General features: G+C 30.6%; 1 protein-coding gene across 7 annotated transcripts in view; it reads right to left on the reverse strand.

Annotated features, from left to right (window-relative positions):
- LOC106683910 (trafficking kinesin-binding protein 1) overlaps nt 1-22139 on the reverse strand; it is a 173972-nt gene that overhangs the window by 124427 nt on the left and 27406 nt on the right. Inside the window, exon 1 of one of the 7 annotated variants that reach the window (XM_014425661.3) lies at nt 13915-14008. The exons of the other annotated variants lie outside the window; for them this stretch is intronic. Coding sequence (XP_014281147.1) covers nt 13915-13935 — 21 coding nt within the window. The 5' untranslated portion in view covers nt 13936-14008. Of the gene's footprint in view, nt 1-13914; nt 14009-22139 lie in introns of those variants that run through there. 7 annotated transcript variants of the gene reach the window in all.

Consider the following 22139-nt stretch of genomic DNA (forward strand, 5'->3'; position numbering starts at 1 on the left):
TGATATTTGACAAAATAAACTCACAAAATGTTAATTTCTAGTTGTTCGTATAAAATGTTGGATTTTCGAAAAAAATATATCTCTAGATCCATAAGACGCACATATGTCTGCCAACATTCAAAATAAAGGAAATTTAACTTACTATAAAGTAGTGTATGACACTTATCTTCATAAGGGTAGTAGTTTTAATGATCTGTAAATATGAATATAAATTTGGCAAATGAAAATTTGTCCGAACAACTATTAATCAATTTATTTTAGCAAATTTCATGTAAACTATTACTCCTACGAAGATAAACATCATAAACTACTTTATACCTCATTAAACTAGCTTTAATTTGAGTGCTAATAGACATCTGTACGTCAAATGTTTTTTGATATATAAATTTTTCAAAATAAATTAACTGACTTCTGATCTTTTAGTACGTCCCATACAACATTTTTACTAAATGTTGCTTTATATCTCGAAAACTATTTAACTTAAATAACTCTATCAGGGCTCATATTTTAGCAAATTTACTCTTCTTTAAATGATGTTCTCTTAGGTTTTCTTGTATTTTCCTACTTTTTAAGATATTGAGCTCCGGATGAAAAATTAGTTTTTTTTTATCGGTTTAAAACAGCCGCTATTTTTTATTCCCCTACCTATACTTGGCAGACTCATCAATTTTGACTATTATTTATACATAGTTTTCATTAAAGTAATCAAAAATTGGGGTGAGATAACTGCCTTTTTTCTCCTCTTGGGCTCTTTTACTACTATAGGGTTTAGTAACAAGCGGACCCCTGAAATTTTATTAAATTCTGAACCGACGGGTAAACTTTCGAGGGATCGACGGAGACTTAGATGGGAGGATTGCGTTAAGACTGATTTAGTAGATTTGGGTTTGGAGAGGCGTCACTAGAAAGATGGGTATAGAGAAATATTGGTGGCATCGGCATCGAACCTTCGGGTTCTCTAAGCCTTTATAATTATTAAAAATTGTTATAACTATTAACACTGATTGTTATTTTATTTATTTTAATTTTATTATTTATTCACATTTACAACTATACTTATATAAAAATACATATAGGAAATTTGATGATAGATTATAATAATATGATACATATATTTAGAGAAACTGCCCATTGGTAGCACTCTAATAACATTTCTACATTAGAAGATCTCCAGGCCATCGTCTTTTCAGACCGCGGAGGATTGTCAGGAACGGAAGCGGAAGGTTAGAAACTAGAGGGTTTGGATGGTTAGGGAGTTTATAATGGAAGGGTTGATTTTTGGTTCGGGCTAGATTTATTACATTAAAGTCTTTTTGGATAATTTTATTTGTGACAAATTAAGGAGCATTCAGGATTTTACGAAGGATATTGGATTGTAAGGATTTTTGATATTGGATTTTTTCATTATATTTCCGTCGAAAAATTGAATTCGAAATTTTTAACGATCGCAATTCTTTCCATTACGATATATTCCAGATATAGGAAAGTGAAAGTAAAAATATCCGTGACTTGATAACTTGGCTCGAAAAAAAATTGGCACAGAAACAGACCCACTAATACCACTAGTAGAGTCTAGCGTAATGAACAGTGGGGATCTCTACAGAATTAGATCAATTCATAAATTCCTTTATGACAAAACATTCATAACTTTTATAATGGCTTACATAATATTTGTTATACACAACGGCAATATTAAATCAACAAGAACAGTACGAGTAATGTTAAGTCATTTTAAATAATGGACAGAATTTCCCTAAAATTGTATAAGTCTAAGAGCCAAAGAGGATTAAAAGGCCAATTATTTCACCCTAATTTTTGATTACTTTAATGAAAACTATGTATAATTAATAATCAAAACTGATGAGTCTGCCAAGCATAGTTAGGAGGAGGAATAAAAATTTAAAATGTTAAAAAAAAATAATTTTATATTCGGAACTCTATATCATATCATTAAGACTACCTAAAATACTAAAAATCCAAACAGAACAACAACTAAAGTATATTTATTGCTACAATATAAGCCCTAATAGAAACATTTTTTTTATAGATCTAAATTTCATTACAAAGTAACGAAAAATAAGTAGTTTTTAAAATTACTTTTGGTATATCTCAGGAAATATGTGACGTATAGATGTCTATTAGCACTCAAATTAAAGCTAGTTTATATGACGGATATAATATAGCACGTTTAGATCTAGCAAAAGGAACTCTAACGAACCAATCATTTACCCGATTCACGAATATAATATAGCAGTTATGATCATTATGGGCTAACTTGCACGATTTTCATTTTCGTAGTTTTAAATTAGATATTTTTTACCTTTTGTCTCAAATTAGATTATTTCGATTTTAATAGCATATAATTGAATTATAAAACATTTCCATATCGTACATATAATTGTATGTAAGCTGATATTTATTTTTTTAAAAATTATAAACATAACCTAATCTAACCATGTTTCTTTTTGGCTACCCCTTCATAATGCTGTAATTAAACCATAGAGTATAGTATTGGTTTTTCTCTAGTTCACTGTCCGCAACACTGTTAATGTTTAATAAATTCATCTTCTTTCACCCCTAATTCCTTCAATTAAATTACATACAGTCCACCGACTGCTTTACATTATCCTTTAATGATGTTGCTCTTACTCCTGTAGAACATATCCGCTACCTTGGACTAAATCTGGACCAACAAATAGCCTGGAATCCTCACACAAGACTGAAAAGACAGGAAACTGCACATCGATTCCGACTATTACAGCGCTTACTGCAATAACAGCCTAAACTTCTAACTTATTACAATAGACTGATCAACATGACTGTAATAAGGGCAATCTTATAAGGATAGAGGATCTAATAAGGAGTTGAGCTTTGGGGCTCCACTAAACCTTCGAATTCCTCTCTTATCCAATCCTTACAATCCAAAATCCATCGTAAAATTCTCAATGCTCCTTACTTTGCCACAAATAAAATGATCTATAAAAACCTTAAACCAAATATCATTCATCCCATTATAAACTCCCTAACCACCCAAACCCACTAGTTTCTAATCGTGCTTTCTCTTCCATTCCAGACAATCCTCCGAGGCGCCTGAAAAGTAGATGGCCACGAGACCTGCTAATGTAAAAAAGTCATTAGAGTGCTACCAATGGGTAGTTTCTCAACACCCCTGATCACTCCATTATAAAATTACAGAAAATTTACTAGATATATTGTTATGTACAGTTGTAAATCTCTATAACATATATATTTATATATATTAGCCCCACCAGCCTATTCTGGTGTGAGGTAGAACCTGGCCTTCAGTTGAAGGTTCACTTCATACATTATTTATTAATTATTTTTTACACCTTATCTCTGCTGAACATTTATAAGCAAATAACCTTTGTAAAAACAATTAAATGGCCATACTTTAATACTATTGGGTCAGATCTACTTTAGTATTGCTTTATAAAACTGTATTCCTATTAAAACCATTATATCACATTTACGTCGAGAAATACACTACTTTCCTTTTGCCCTCGACCGACTTCCTGACACAATTCCAGCCTTGCTTCCTTAAAGTAATGGGAGTAACTAGAGACAAGAGAATCGGAAACTTTACATCATTTTATATACAAGAACCAAGGTTAAACATTAATATTAAAATCATCTTTACAAAAATGGAAGAAGATAGCTGACCGTGATGAAGTTGATTACATGTCAATAAAGGTACCAAAATAGTAAAAGAGAACTATTTATTGTTAACCAAAGTTTCGCCCCACTTTGCAAGGCTTCGGCAGGGATAAATGAAAATTCCAAAGAAGATTAAAACATAGTAAAATGTGACAAGAAAATTGTAGGGATTGGATAAGATGGTTTCGAAGGTTTAGTGGAGCCCCAAAGCTCAACTCCGTATGTCCAGATAGGCCTTACGACAGTCATGTTGATCAGTCTTTTGTAATGAACTGGAAGTTTAGATCGTTTGTCTATTAAGTGCTGTAACAGACGGAATCGACGTGCAGTTTCCTGTCTATTTAGTCTTCCAGGATTCCAGGTTAGTCGTTTGTCCAAGGAAGCGGATCCGTTCGACAGGGGTAAAAAAAAATATAAAAACATTATGTGGCTCGGGGTAAAGCAGAGAAATTAATTTTTTATTTTTAAGAAACAACTTTGAATATAGTTTTTAGTGTCCCCTCAAATTACTAAATACCATTTTTTAAGGAGATTAAAAATCAGAAATTTTTCCACTTGATGTATTAGGAAGATTTTTAGGTTGAGGTTCAGGAAGCCTGAACAGTTTCAATACAGTACTATTATTGAAGCACAATTGGGGTTAATATTTGAAAACTATTTATGTTAATAAATTATACATAAATGGTTAATTTTTCACATTGATTTATGGTAGGATTTAAAAAAAAAAAATCTTTTACCATACTTTGATATGTCAGTCGGTCTGAAAACAGTACAGACTTAGTTTTCGTCCGCATATATTGGTTTAATTTAATTTACAAAATCAAAATAATAAAGTAAACGTAAATAAATAAATACGATAATTTATAACAAACTATAAATTTGTGATCATTAAATCTATATACATCCTCAAATATAGCAATAGCGAACCATTACCGGGTCAAGTAGTATTATGTAAAGCCATGCCAGTATTACACCTGGGACGTACGCCCGTTCGTTCTGAGCTAATTAACGATTTAGGAGTACCTTCATTATTAGTACATCTTTTTAATGTATGAATGCATTACATCTTGGACTAAATTCTCAAATTCTCTGTACATTATTTACTTACCTCCAGTAAATCCTCCAATTTGGCTATTAGCACTTCCCTTATTCCCTGTAAATCCTCCAATTTGGCTATTAGCACTTCCCTTATTCCCTGTAAATCCTCCAATTAGGTTATTAGCACTCCTCTTATTCCCTGCAAATCCTCCTATTTGGTTATTAGCACATCCCTTATCCCCTGTAAATCCTCCAATTTGATTATTAGCACTTCCCTTATTTCCTGTAAATCCTCCAATTTGGTTATTAGCACTTCCCTTATTCCCTGTAAATCCTCCAATTTGGTTATTAGCACTTCCCTTATTCCCTGTAAATCCTCCAATTTGGTTATTAGCACTCCTCCTGTAAATCCTCCAATTTGGTTATTAGCACTTCCCTTATTCCCTGTAAATCCTCCAATTTGGTTATTAGCACTCCTCTTATTCCCTGTTATCCTTATATTGTTTGTTGTGCTCCCGCCCAGGGGGGGAGGGGGGGGAGGGAGAACAGAGCAGTGGCATTGATCGGCCTTGGCCTACTCCCGCACTGGGGCAGGATTCAACACCCAACCGATTTGAGGCCTATGGTTTCCTTACTCCGCTACGAATAAGTTATTCGCGAGTAATGGATTTGTAAATTATAATACTGTTATATTATATTATAGAAATGCAGATAAGAAAAAAATCAGATAATCTTGATAAACAAAACAGAATAGACCGACTATAAAAATGAAAAGTATCATTGGAAGAAGATAGTCCGTGTGGCGGTCAATAAAGGTATCAAAATATTAGTAACTGAAGTTGTCATCCTTCTTTCTCAAGACAGCCCTGAAAAGTGGGGCGAAACATTGGTAAACAATAAACATTTTTGTCTAAACTTTTGGTACCTTTTTTCTTGACCGCCACCCGGACTATCTTCTGGGATAGCTCTGACGAAGCCCTGCAAAGTGCCGCGAAACGTTGGTTAACAATAGTGTTTTTTTAACTATTATGATACCTTTATTAACCGTTAACCGGACTATCTTCCTACAAAAAATTAACAATATTTTAAAATTAATCATGTACCGGGTTTAACTGATAAAATTAAGATGATATTTGCAAAGTATAAACCACAGTAATCTAAAGTTAGGATTATATAATGACAATAAATTAAGAAATTGCGTCCACAATATGAAAGATAAAATAGAAAACAAATATAAAATAAATGTAATACATAACATTAATTGTCATAATTGCGAAGGGGTATATAAGGAAAAAACTCCTCAACAATTAAAAACTATGATTGAATAATAGGAAGGAAATTGTAAAAACGTTAAAGAATTTTTATTTAGTAATTTTTTTATTCGGAGCTCTATATCTTTAAAACTACCAACAGCACTAGAAAACCTAAGAGAACGTTATTTAAAGTAGAGTAAAGTCGTTCATATGTCTCCCAGTACTCAAAATAAAGGAAATTTAATTTACTATAAACAAACGTATATTCGCATACAGATATAAATCTGACACATGAAAGTTTGTCTGAACCACTATAAATCAATTTATTTGAGCAAATATCACAAAAACTACTAGTCCCACGAAGATAAATGCCATATCCCATTAAACTAGCTTTAATTTGAGTGCTGTACATCTGTACGTCGAATGGTTTTTGAGATATAGATTTACTAAAATTTGAATCTATACTGATCTTTCAGTATATGCTTTATAAAATGTTTCAATTTAAAAAGCTATACCTCGGGAAGTATTGAACGTAAACAGCTCAATAAGGGCTCATATTTTGGCAAATTCACTCTACTTCGAATGATATTTTATTAGCTTTTCTAGTGTTGTTGGTAGTTTTGAAGATATTGAGCTCGAAATAAAAAAAAATTAATATTTTTTAACGTTTGAAACAGCCGCCTTTTTTTATTCCCCCTACTTGGCAGACTAGATCAATTTTGACAAGTAATTATACATAGTTTTCATTGAAGTAATCAAAAATTGGGGTGAAATAACTGACATTTTTCTTCTCCTTGGCTTTTGTACCAAGATGGTCATAGCTATGGTCGAGAAAAACAAAAATAGTGTTCAACTATTTTTTTATGGGCAACGTTACTACACACACTGTAGGTCTTCATCAAGGCTGGAAGGAGATGCACACACCAGTGACAAAAGGCTGGCTATCAATAAATAGTTTATAATTACCTAAGACATAAAATACAATAGTCGAAAAATGAGATAAGATATTCCACTACCTTATGAAATGTTTGTTTGCATTTAAAAGTGTTTCGCAATTTATTTTATATTTGAAGTTCTATGTCAATTTTTAGCCCTTCCTTAAGAGCTTTTGTGTTGTGAAATATCTTAACAACAGAACATAGTATAATTAAAGCTTTATACAATACTTTCATAAATTTATTTTTACATTAGGCTTTGTTTTAAGAGCAGGTAATTAAAAAATAGATGTTTATTCAATAATTGTCAATTTTATAATCTTTTCACCTTAACAGTTCAGAAACGAAGTTCACTTTCAATCTTTTCCAAAACAATCAATTCCAAAGGAGAAATTTTCTGATCGTGAAAAAATCATAATTATTAAATTTCAACAGATCTCCAAATAAACAAGTTTCACAAAATAACAACCGTATATGTGGATATAATTTCCATTTATGAATACCCCTAATGTTGGAAACAGTGTTCCATTTTTTCATTCGTACTTTCTTAAACTTATCGGAATGAAAAAAAATTAATCACAAATAAATATAAACTATAAACAAACATACTAATTTGTTCAGATTCAATGTCTCCTCTCCAGTGTTTATCAAACTTCGGTAAAAGCAGAGCCACGATAAAAAAAAATTTACAATTAAGTTGACATGATAAAACATCTTAAAAAAACATTTCTCTGGACTCTAGGGCACTCAAGCAGGCACACACCTCATACCTGGAAATGAGGCAGTATCAAATGCCAAAGACAAGAAGATAAATAAAGCAAAAAGGGCGTCATAACCAAGGAGTTGATCGCCCAGGACAAAACTGCAATCTAACGGTAAAAAATTAATAACAATAAATATAAATTATAATTACCAAAAAAAAATCCATGCTGCTAAAACCCATGAAGGGTCAGGAGTGCAGTACTTTGTAAGGAAGTACTGTTACCAGACCAACGGTTGTGTAAAGAGTTGATTTGGTCAGAATCACGTTCGACCGCCAGACTTTTACCCAACAAAGGGTACCCATCCACTTTAAGTGGCTGAGCTGGATGGACCCAGGAGAGCCACCCGAACCCACAGGACTGACTCACGGCTACAGTGAAACAGAAAATATCTATCTACCGCAACCGAATTCAAACCCGGGTCTATCGAGTTAATACCACAGTGCCTTACCACTGAGCTATCCACTCCTACAATAAATATAAATATAAATTAAAAAATAAGTCAAAATACTAAAACTAAAAAAACATCTGACATAAAGTAAATGATTTAATGAAGTAAAGAAGTTAAACAGCTTCTTCATAAAGTCAAGTGTTTTGTCAACAAAATATAAGAGGAAAGGTGAGGTAATATCCTTAATTTCGAGTTATTAATTAAAAGTATTATCATTAATAATTTGGCAAAGACGTATTTTTAAATTCCAATTAAATTGCGAGCATACATAAATAAATGGTGAAATATTTCAGAAATACAATATTTTTTGAAAACACTAATTTAAAAAAATAAAATACAGTTGTCGAAAATTGAGGTAAGGTATTGCATTACGAATATAACGGTAATTCTTTGTTTTCGACTTTTTGTTTGCGTTGAAAAGTGTTTCGCAATTTATTTCATATCTGATGTTCTATGTCAATTTTTAGCTCGTCCTTAAGAGCTTTTGTTAAATGAAAAATCATCGTTAATTAAAACATTATACTATAATACCATACAATTATTCTTGCAGTGGTTTTTCTTTTTAGAACAAGTAATTAAAAAGTAGAAGAATTAAACTGCACAGAGACACAAACAGGAAACTGAACGTAGATTCCAACTATTACAGCACTTACTAGACAAACGGTTTAAAATTCCAATCCATTACTAAAGACTGATCTACATAACTGTAAAGGCCTATCTGGACATACTAGTACAAGAGCCCAAGAGGAGAAAAAAGGCAGTTATTTCACCCAAATTTTTGATGACTTAATTGAAAACAATGTATAATTACTAGTCAAAATTGATGAGTCTCCTAAGTAAAGGTAGGGGGAATAAAAAATGGCTGCTGTTTCATAACGTTAAAATTAATTGATTTTTTATTCGGAGCTCTATATCTTTACAATTACCAACAACAATAGAAAATCTAAGTGAAGATCATTTAAAGTAGAGTAAATTTGCTAAAATGTAAGCCCTAATAGAGCTATTTACGTTCAATAGTTCTGGAGCTTTTCATAAAAATATTGTATGGAACGTACCGAAATATCAGTAGTTTGTTAATTTATTTTGAGAAATCTATATCACAAAAACCATTTGACGTATAGATGTCTATTAGCACTCAAATTAAAGTTAGTTTAATGAGCTATAAAGTAGTTTATGACCTTTACCTTCGTAGTAGTAGTAGTTATAGTAGCAGATACATTCAGGAAAAATTTAATCCAAGACAGATTTCTTTCCTTCACACAACACATCAATAGTAAAAATAATTATGAGAGATAGTTAACCGTGGATGATGAATGAGGAGAAGATGGTTGGGGGTGCGGTCAATGAAAAACACAAATAAGTTCGATTAACTTATTTTAATGTGCCAACGTTTCGGCTAGAGTTTCTAGCCTTCTTCCAGCGAACTTATTTGTGTTTTTCATTGACCGCACCCCCAACCATCTTCTCCTCATATAGTAAAAATAAGTGAAAATATTCCCATAGTTTAGCAAAAACTATAAATTAAACCCCTAAAACAAATTTCTATTTTACAAATTTGTTATTAGAGCTCAGATCATTTATGTTTCATTATAGGATTAATTATAATCGTATGGTGTATGATTCATAACAATGACAACTGTAAAATGAAAAGATTAAAACTTTATAAAAATAACGATCATGTTTCACGATTTATAACTTAAGATAAAACTATAATATGTTTCAATGCAAAGCAAAGTATAATTAAGAGTCAAGTTAGGCCATAAAATATTAAGTAACCAGAAAATTAATTTAAAATTAAAAAATGTAAGGAAAATTTCTCATATTTAAAGAAAAAATATATTAATACGCCAAGTACAAGAGCCGAGGAAGAGAAAAAATACAGTTATTTAACCCCAATTTTTAACTACTTTTTTTTTTTTTTTTTTTTTTTTTTAAACCTTTAACTACTTTTTTTTTTTTTTTTTTTTTTTTTAAACTCCTTAGAACTTGTAGTTTTCATGATAATTTTGTATTTATTTATTACTTTATTACTTGTTTACGGTTTTCTATTCTTTTAGGTAGTTTTAAAGATATGGAGCTCCGAATGAAAAAATTTTTTCCCTAATTATAAATGGCAGACTCATTAATTTTGATAAGTGACTATACATAGTATTCATAAAAGTAATAAAAAATTAGGGTGAAATAGCCGACTTTTTTTCTTAGACTATATCATAAATGGCTACCGCATATAGAGCTCAATTAATTAAAGCAACTTAAAAAAACTACAAGTATGCCATAAAAAATGCCTAAGAATAGTAAACAACTATTCATATTATACAAACATAACAAAGATGCATTCAGAATTAAACATAATCACCGTAAAAAAATACAAATACGAATAGACTAGTAATTGTGTTCAATCTTGCCCTAATTCTTTAGTGATTGAAATATTATACATAATACAAAAATAACGATTCGTATTTTTATAACGACATTTATAGAAGAAAGGGAATAAAAAAGATATTTTACGAAAACAATAGCTACGAACAATCCATTAATAGAGAACATTAAGAAACACAATAGAGCTTCTCTTAAACATAATTCACATAAAAGAACCAATCATGTATTGTTAATTTTTTTCCACTGATACCACCCACAATTAATATTAATTTATTTACATGTTACATTTATTTCTTATTCCAAAAATTGTTATTTCGCACACATGAAATCATGTTTATAATATATATAAACATAGTTGACCGTATAATTTAAAAATATGAAGAAGATGGTCAAGGTTGCGGTAAAAAAAACAAGCAAAATAGTTTTCAACAATTTATTATCCGACGTTTCACCCCACTTTGTAGTGCTTCACCAGGGCTGTTCAAGACGATAGGTTAACATCATAGGTCTTAAAGACCTATCAAACAGTATCTTCATACTGTTTTTCAATTTCAGGCGCTTTTTTAATATTGCTCGATTTAACTATCTTAAAGTTTCATCTTCCCGTTTTAAGCTAATATTTTAAAAGTGATATAGGTCCGTCGCTCCCCGGAGGTCTTAGCGGGGCGGGTCCGGCGGAGAAGGATTGCATTATTTTTGTGTTATGATCTCTTGTGAGATCGTGACATGTACATCGACCAACCTACTCGCCGTAAATGTCTGTTTGAAAAATTAGATAAGTAAGGCTACAATGGAGGGCGGGAGTGGAGGGTTATAATTGTCTGACTTTTTCGGACCGCAACCCTGAACATCCTCTTCACCTTTTAATAATAATTTGTAACTAAAATCATTATTATAGATTATTTGTCGTGAGTTATATATCAAAGTTTTTTTGGGATACCTCCTTATAAAATAAAATTTTCTATATACTTATTAAATTTTACATAATTACTCTATTTTACAATGAGGTGAAGATAGTTGATCGTAGATACATATAAGAGGAGAAGATGGTCGGGGGGTGCGGTTAGCAGAAAAAAACACAAATAAACAAAAGAATATTTATTTGTGCCGACATTTCGACCTGATTTTCATGCCTTTATCACGGCTATAAAAACAAAAAAAGATAACAACCATCAGTAAGAGAAAAAAAAAGAAATTCATATACTCCATTTACTATTCTCCATATATTTCTGCTTCTCCCTTGTTTTTCTTTTTTTTTTTTAATATTGTTTTTACATAAGCCCCATTCTTAATTTAACTAAATTTTGAACTCATCTGTATAACTTAATAGGTTTTTAATTTTACTCATCAATATATCTTTCTTACCAACACAATAATGTTATCAATCTACTGCCTTATTCCATAGCTATTAATCAACTAGTTTATATTTTCATTTTATTGTAACATATATTTCTAAATGTGTTAGTCTATTATTTATTTTTATTTTTTTCTCTGAATAATGGTTGTTGTCTTATTTTGTTTTTGTAGCTCTTATTAGGTCGAAACGTCGGCACAAACAAATATTCTTTTTGTTTAAATAAATAATTTATATCCATTATAGTCACGAAACCTTTTATTTTCTTTACAAGTCCGACGTTTCGGCCAGTTCGGCCATCCTCAGGGACAATCTTAATACAATTTTTGAACTAAATGATTTTAAAAACATAACTTCATGCAGGGTTACTCTGCCTAGGTCAATTAAACAATTTCTAATTAGTCAATTTTCACATTAAAACAAAAAATTAAATTCTTTATCACAGTCACTTATTTGCAAAAAATTATCACAAAAATTGTTGTGGCATAAGCTCCATATGGGGCAGATATAAGTTAAGATGTGTCTTAGTACTGCTTTATGTCGTATTATCGTTTATTTCTACTAGATAATTTTCATTTTTTATTAAAGTATTGATACACTAGATATAAATTTTTTCTTTTGTTTTCTAATTTCGAATTGATGTGGAATGTTAAAAAATAATTTTTTGTATAAAGTCACTCCTAAGTATTTGACTGTTTTGGCAAAAGGGACAGGGGTATTATTCAAATCTATAGTCGATGGAAATATAGGGCATCGTTCCATAGAAAAAAAAATGGCTTCTATTTTATCAGTATTTAACACTAATCTAATTTTTTTTAATTTTTTTTTAAGCATCTTTTAGTTTCTAAAGTATTATTGAATAATTATAGTAAAACAATTTATAACCTCGCTGTTATAACCATTTTTGATATAGATGTAACTTCTCTTAGTGTTATTATCTATTAGAATGTATTTTATAGATTAATTTAATTTTATTATTATTCAATACAATAGAGGTATTAAGTAGTGCAGTTTTATGAGGATTTCCTAGCAAACGACATATGTAATAAACAACAGATTACTGAACATCGACAGAAGTAAATCTGAGCACTTAGGTAAACATTTAAACTAGGTATAAGAGCAAGCAGAATAAGATTATAAAATATGGTTTATGTAAAAAAAAATAAAAAAAAAATTCTGAAATTTTAAGTAAGATAAATACATGTATGCAATTATTAGTTATAAAATGAAATGTTCACTTCTTGAGATATACAGATGTATATATATACTATATACGCACACTTATATGTGAAAAAAAGGGGGATGATCTATACAAAAGTATGTATATAATAAAAATACAGTATTTATGTTTTTAAATAATGTTAAGTTATAAGCAACAAATTAAAAAAGAACGTTAATTAAATTGAAAATAAATTAAACTTAGTGATAAAGTGATAACAGAGTCCTAACCTGTTGAAGGTAGGTTTTGTTATTAATGAGGTTAAAGAAAGACATTATTTCGTGTGGAATAGTTTTGAATTGAAATAATAAAATTTTTAAATGAATAATAAATTTGAAAATAATGTTTGAAACTGTTATGAAATTATTTTATATTTATTTTGTTTTAAAGATATGATATGGGCAATCAACAGAGACATTTTAAGGATATATGACATCAATGATTAAGGTAAATTCAAAATATGATTTTGTGAGAAAATAATGTAATCATAATATGAAAACTAATTTTATAGGTTGTCTTCTTGAAAATTGCCTAAGGAACGAAAGAGATGTTTTAAAATAAATAGTCGAGATTAAAAGTGCATCAATTGTTGTTTGTGTTAATAATAAAATAAATCACACTCAAACAATCAGTATAATAAATCATTAATCTAATAAATAAATATTTGTAATAAGTGAGTCTAAATATGAAAAGAATCATACGAGAGTAATAAATAATTGTTCCAAAAAGTAGCTATATATGTTAATAATAGTAAATAATATGTTAATTAAAACTAAAAATAAAAGATTTAAGAACAAGGAAGATGATAAAAAAATTATTATTAAACAAATAAGTCAAAAGATGGCTAACCTTAGAGACAGCCAGAGACATGGGCGAACACCGACTGAAATGACGACACCCAAGGACGTAGGTATAACAATCTGTACTGCCTCATAGATAACAGCATATCTCTTACTGAAATAATCTGCACTACATATCGCAGTATTTATTTACTATACATGAATACCCGCTACCTATCAGCTCAACAGTTAATTATCTTATCTATTTCCTACTAAGGACAAACGATTGACATCTCCGAAAGGAAGCTACACTGACTATAGTACAATAGCTCAAGAGGAGAAAAAAGCAGTTTGATTACTTTAATGAAAACTATGTATAATTACTAATCGAAACTGATGAGTCTGCCTAGTATAGGTAGGGAGAATAAAAAATGGTGGCTGTTTTAAAAAATTGACAAGAAAACCTAAGAGAACATCATTTAAAGCAGAGTAAATTTGCTAAAATATGAGCCCTAATAAATTTATTTACGTTAAATGGTTTTCGAGATATAGCTTTTTAAAAAGCAACAGTTCATAAAAATGTTGTATGGGACGTACTGAAAGATCAGTAGTTAGTGAATTTATTATGCAAAATTTATATTTCAAAAATCATTTGACGTACAGATGTCTATTAGCACTCAAATCAAAGCTAGTTTAATGAGCTATAAAGTAGTTTATGATGTTTATCTTCGTAGGAGTAATAGTTTACATGAAATTTGCTAAAATAAATTGATTTACAGTTGTTCGGACAAATTTTCATTTGCCAAATTCAAATTCATATGTGAATATCATAAAAACTACTACCCCTACGAATATAAGTGTCATAAACTACTTCATAGTAAGTTAAACTAACTTTAATTTGAGTGCCAATAGACATTTGTACATCAAATGGTTACTGAGATATAGATAGATTCACTAACTACAGATATTTTAGTACATTTTTATTAAATGTTGCTTTTTAAAACGCTATATTTCAAAAACTATTTAACGTAAATAGCTCTATTAGGGCTCATATTTTAGCAAATTTGCTCTTCTTTAAATGACGTCCTCTTAGGTTTTCTTGTGTTGTTCCTACTTTTTAAGATATAGAGCTCCGAATAAAAATTAATTCATTTTAACGTTATAAAATAGCCGTCATTTTTTATTCCCCCTAACTATACTTGGTAGACTCATCAGTTATAACTAATACTTATAAATAGTTTTCATTAAAATAATCAAACATTGGGTTGAAATAACTACCCGGCTATTTTTTCTTCTCGGCTCTTGTACTACTAGATGTGCAACCCGTAACAATAGTTCTACAGTTTCTATATAGCTTTTCAAAAGCAATTGTTTATTTATTTCATCATTTAATAAAAAAATGCACTAAAAAAATAGAAGTTAGTAAATTTATTTTAAAAGTCTGTCTCAAAAAGTCAAATCCACCAAAAAAAAACAGGCAATCCTTCTCGGCCGAACCCGCCCCGCTAAGACCCCTGGTTGAGCGACGGGCCTTTATGACTTTTGAAATATAAGCTTAAAACGGGGAAGAGGAAACTTTAAAATAGTTAAATCGAGTAAAAGTTAGCCTTTTTTTTATGTTATGATCTCTTGTGAGATAGTGACACGTCTTACATCGACCAAACCAACCTACTCGCTATAACTGCCTGTTTGAAAAGCCAGATAAGTAAGGCTACCATGGAGGGCGGGAGTGGAGGGTTCCCCCAATGGAGCGATCCTCCCCGTTCTTTGTACCCCCGGTCAGTGGCTCCTGTACACAAGGAATCACAATGATCTACAACTAATACTGGATCTACACCACTTGCCGCAAATCTAAGACTTGTACAAATAAATGTGTTCTTTTGACTTTTATCGGATATTACAAACGATTTAAAGTATAAAAAATGAACACAATAAAGACAAGCGAAATGAAAAGGAATCGTGAATATCAGTAATCAAGGTTGTAGATGATAAAAATTCATATAAATAGAACTACATAATCTATAAATTCTAACCTCTTTAATTTTTATCAGAAACTTTTTAATTTAAACTACCTAAACATATAATGTATTTATAAATATATATTTGTGATATGTTAACTCAAAAATAAACTGCTCAAATGAATTAACAAAATTCGAAACAATATATTTCCACCGAATCTATAAAACGTTATATTATAGCGTTAATATAAAAATTATATAAAAATAATATTCTTTATTTATTCTGGGATGATCTCTTTAGAATAATATACAGGCGTCAAAATTAGGCTTTAAAGCCTTAGAGCAAAATACAAAATATAAATAAAATTATAAAACGTCATAAAATATAATAAAATAATGAATTTGAAAAGATAAAAATGAACAACAATAATTAACAGAATAAATAAAATAAGAATAGAAAAAATAAAACAAAACCACATGTCACTTCTGATAATAAATCAAATGCAATTAAACTAAAAATATTAAATTAAAAGGTACAATGTCTGTATATATATTTACAAGTATGAACGAAAATCTGAAATATAAAATACAGAAAATATATATACCTTATTTGAAACTTTCAATTGTTATCATTAGAAGAATGGATTCAATTGCTATTATTAGAAGATTAGAAGGGTGTTAGAACTACGAATAAAGGAGAGAATAGAAACCATAGGGAAGAGGAACGGATAAGAAAAGATCTACCAAAGGCTGCTTTCGATGGGCAGTTACATACATTTAAGTCTGACGGTCATGAGTAGGTATTGCGGGATTGCACTGATTTAAATTGAAGAATATCAGAGATGTACGATGGGCGGCGGGATTGGATAACATGGTAGAGGAAGGAAGCAAGAAAATATTTAAGATAGAAGGAACGGTAAAGCCACTTCAACTCTTCATTAATTCATATACAATCTTAGACAAGAGTTTTATTAACTCTATAATCTATAACCAATTAAGAATTAATTGAGGTAATTCTATAATTAATTAAGACACGTAAAGCACAATTATTCATCAGTTGGCAATTTTTATTGGTGTGGATACAGTAGAAGTACGTTAATTTGTGTTCAAAAACCGACACACGACGGGCCGGCTGCAAATTCAGACTAACTTGTATCAGCCAATCCTAATAACCCATCTACACGCTAGCGCATGCGCGAATTTGTCATTGTTTGGCAAACGTGTTGAGGCACCAAAAGACAACATCAAAATTTGACCTTATGGGGGCCGCCTTCAGAACGTTGAGGGAATGAATAAAAAAAAAATTGTATTGTCTTGTTAAACAAATATATGCAAAAAAAAAACAACTAATTTACGCCGAATCGATGGCAGTTTAAAATATATAATATTTTAATCCAAAGATAGGAAGAATTCTTATATTAATTAAAACACGAAGAGTACAAATATTCACCTGTTGGCAGTTCTAAAGCAATGCGAACTGAAAACAAACCTGTGAATGCAGCACAAGGGACCTTTCATTCGTCCCGACACCTGACACCCGCAAAGGCCAACTCGTATCAGCCAATCCAAATAACCCATTCACCCAGTTTGTGTATGAGCGAATTTCCTATTGCTTGGCAAACGTGCACAGTAGTACATCTGACGTATGTTTTTTTTTTTTTTTGTTTTTTTTTTGGAAGATGACAATTGGCAATATGAAGTAGATTGTAGTAAGACAGTTCGAGTGACAGTCAGTGAAGGTATCAAATTATTTAAAAAAAAGCATAGTTATGTAGTGTATAATAAATAGTTATTTATTGTTAACCTACGTTTCGCCCTATTTCGAAGGCCTTCGTCAGATTTGTAAGAATAAAACAAAGATGACGACTCTACGCAATCGTTTGCGTTGCCATCTTTGTTTCACACTGACGAAGCCCTGTATAAGTGGGGCGAAAGGTTGGTTAACAATAAATAAATAAATAGTTAACCATTATTATTATACATTGGTTATTAAACAATAAATAGTTTTCGTTTACTATTTTCATACCTTTATTGACCACCACCTGGATTTTCTTCCTACAATCAGTTTTTGTTTGTGTTGTGTGGGTGTTTGACGTATTCGGTAGATTGGGTTTACTTTGTGATATCCCCACTAGCTTTGAGACAGTCTGTAGAAGTATCTCAGTAAAGAAATTAACCCTACTCTGCGGTACTACATGAATACGTACAATTAAAAATAATTTTTTTTTCTGTCTGCATATTAAAACAAAGCAACGCAATACAATAAGGAAAGTAACTGAGAAGAAACACGGAGCGTTGTGCTGATCGACCTAGAGCTGATGCTGATATGCGTAACTTGAACAGGCTGAGGTAACATGAGCTCCAGCAGAAGCAATATTGTAAACAGCTAAAGCAGCAGGGACCCTTCCTTGTCCTATATCCTCTAGCATTGTCTAACCATCAATCTATAGAATATACAAAACAAAACGCTTATACTTAACGGTAATACATACTATAGAGTGTGTTTCAGGGTTAAGTGTCCTAACTTAAAATATAAATAAAGGATCTCAAAACAAGGGAAAAAAATTCTGTAAAGATATGCCCATAAGCTTTGTTTAGAAGATATTCACATCTTAAGACTTTTATTCTAATGAATTATTTTGATTATCAAATATATATATATAAAATCGGATTGTATTATTTGGATTCTTTATAGTAGTAGTTTTTATGATATTTGGCAAAATAAACTCACAAAATGTTAATTTCTAGTTGTTCGTGAAAAATTTTGGATTTTTGATAAAATATATCCATAGATAAGACGCACATATATCTGCTAACACTTAAAATAAAGGAAATTTAACTTACTATAAAGTAGTTTATGACACTTATCTTCGTAGGGGTAATAGTTCTAGCACTCCTTTAAGTTTTACTAGTTTTCTTTAAGCACCTTTAAAAAGTTACTTTAAGAACTTACAGGTTACCTCAGTAACTTATTCTAATAATAAATATTCTAACCATGGTTAGAATAAATTTAAACTCTGGATAATTTACATTAACTTAATTATAATATACAAGTATCCAGCAATGGTTATGTTCACGCCAAGTTCAATGATTAATTTGTAAATAATCTTAATATTTAATTTAACAACATTTAATTTTATTTGTATTATTTTATTTTTATTTTTTTAAATGATGTATTTATATTTTGTATCATATTTAAATGTAGGAATGAAAAGGCAGGAAACTGCTCGTCGATTTCGACTATTACAGTAGTTACGGGACAAACGGTTTAAACTTCCAATTCATTACAAAAGACTGATCTACATGACTATTATAAGGCCTATGTGGACATATGGAGTTGAGCTTTGGGCCTCCACTAAAGCATCAAATTCCTTCCGAATACAGTCCTTACAGTCCAAAATCCTCCGTAAAATACTTAATGCTCCTTACTTAACGAATCAAGTCACTCCTTACGTCACGAATCAAGTCATCCATTAGGACCTCAATGTCTCAAATGTTGCCAATTTGGCCAGAACGAGATACCAATCCTTCCATGATAAACTTCCCAAACACCCAAATCCACTTGTTTCCAGCCTGGATTCTCCTTTATTACGTAATAATCCTCCTAGGCGTCTGAAAAGAAGATGGCCTCGAGATCTTCTCTAGAAATGTTATTGGAGTTCTATCAGTGGGTAGATTCTCCACTTGTTTGTGTCGCTATGTCGCTATGTCCCCTAAAGCAAATTTACTTGTTGTATATATTTTTATACAGTTGTAAATAACAATAAATAAATTATTTAAAAAAAATATGTAGGAATAACGGTTTGTGGGAGTTGAGCGTTGCCTAGCAGCGTGTCAACAATCTACGGTCTTTTAATCAGCTGACTATTCGCCATTAGTCGTTCGTATAATCTATTTACCAGACCCGTTATGTGTTGTTTCGACATTTTATTGTTATTGTGATTAATGACAATAAAGCAACAGCGTTCGATGAGTCCCATGGTGGTATTTAATTTAATTAAAATTAGACAATTGGATTCATTAATTGAATCAGTATGGACGTGGATCCACCCAATTTTGATCACATCGGAAATTTTTCGTGAGAATGGTCCTGCATTTACGTATTTCTTGATGTAACAGTATGTAGAAATATGTCTGACCAATCGGAGTCTCAGATATTCGGTATTTTATTTATATATGGTTATTAATTTTGTAAATTTGTTTATTTCTTTTGATTATTCAGTTTAGTCATTTGATTTTATCTTGAATGAAAGATATGATTATGTTTTTAGATATATATTGTTGATTTTTTTGTTCTTTTGGAGCTTCCTACCAGTGACCGATTTGAGGTCACTTTAACAGGGTGAAAGACTAAATACAAAAAATCAAGCAAATAGTGCATTGATAAAACAGTCAAAAGAAATATTCAATTAAAAGCTATCTACCCACAATGCATAGTTTTCAGTATCATACAATTATATGTAATTCATATTATTCATCAATATTTTTGAATTCTCGCAATCTAATGAATATATACAACAGCTGGTGGAGGGCAATGAACTGAAGTGTACCGTAGCCCGTACAACATGCTGTACCGCTGCATTCCTATAACCGGTACGTGTAGCATCCTCTAAGCGACCTGCACATTCACATCATTCGCACATGGTGGATAAATTTATTTAAATCCATAAGGTCAAATTTCAAATATTATTTAATTAGTGATTAAAATTATACACAGAAATAATAAAATAAATCTATTTAGGTGAGTAATTATATCGTCAATATAAAAATTACGAAGGCTCGAATCTTTATTTATATATAAAAAATAAAATAAAATAAGATTTTTATCTAGATAGCAATGATTTATTTAGCCATTCTGCCTTATAAATTAGGTTGTTACAGCATAATAATAATCGGACAATTTAAAAGAATTTCTTTTAACCAACTTTTTATTATATTTTCCTTTAAAGTTATGTAGTAATTTTGTTTTAGTAAAACGTAATTTATTTGTTTGTTTTACTGTAAACTGATCTACTGCTGTGACTATTATTTCTCTGGTTTGATCTCACATCGCTCTCTAATGGTGAATTTGTTCAACGGGTCACTTCAGAGAGGATCTGAAAGGGGGAATTCGGGAGAGTGAATTTGTGGATAAAATGAAATAAAAATTGTTAAATGGTGGGAAAAAAAACAACTGTTTTCTTTCTTTTTTATAATATCATGTAAATATATGTGTTGTATATATGTCCGATGATATATTGATTAGTATGCTGTGTAATGCAGCAACCCCATGTATTTGGCCAGCATGGATGAATAAAGCATTTCTCTCTCTCTTACTACATATATTTACATTTATTTACATCAACTATTATTTTCTACCCTATCCTTTTACAAACAATTTTATTCCAATTGAGAATTATTTTGCATTTATTTGGCAATTTTATTCTCCCTATTTCACCCTCTCATACCTCCCCTCTACAGTGATCCACAAACCACGTTTGATACGTTAAACAAATTAAGAGAATTTATCATTAGATAACAATAACAATAATAATGAAAGCCTAACGAAACCGAAGGTTCGATGCCGATACCACCAACCGCTCTCTACATTCATCCTTCCAGTGATCTTCCTCCAAACCCAATTCTACTAAATCAGATTTAACGCAATCCTCCCATCTACGTTTCGGTCTACTCCTCGGAAGTTTACACGTCGGTTCAGTGTTTATTAACATTTTAGGGATCCGTTCGTTACTAAGCCCTACAACCTTACACGCCCATCTTAAACACCGCAATGCTATAACTTGAATCATATATCATAGATAGCAATATAAAAATAATAGATCAGTATAATAAAAATCGATAATACTAAATAGATTTAAAAAACAAAAAGTTAGTTAAATGAATAAATAAGTTAAAATACAAATAAACAGGTTAAAGATAGGAAAAATAATAATAAATAAGGCAATATTTCGAATCTTTATCCACATTAAAATTTTGAAATACTGGAGCGATTTACATGTTATTTCAAAATGTTCTGTCACCATGGGTTTAAAAGTTATGAACAAAATAAAACTTTTTGACACGAAGCTCAGAAGTATACGTTTTTTCACAGTTATTATGAACTAATTGACTCGTCTCCTTCCGAAGAATAAAACCTCTTTAGTCTTTTCGGGGTAAATTGGGTCATGTAAGTTTGTTTTGCGGGATTGTATACCCGATACGCCTGCCTCACTGATCGAAATTGTTTATCAAAACTTTAATTGAATAATCACGGAATTTTATAAATAAAACTTCAAATTTTCCTCCTGATTCATCCACAGCTCACAGTAATGTTTGATATTACGATCTGAAGACAAAG

This window comes from Halyomorpha halys, unplaced genomic scaffold (assembly GCF_000696795.3).
Source record: "Halyomorpha halys isolate HHAL.00 unplaced genomic scaffold, Hhal_1.1 Scaffold527.1, whole genome shotgun sequence".
Taxonomy (NCBI): domain Eukaryota; kingdom Metazoa; phylum Arthropoda; class Insecta; order Hemiptera; family Pentatomidae; genus Halyomorpha; species Halyomorpha halys.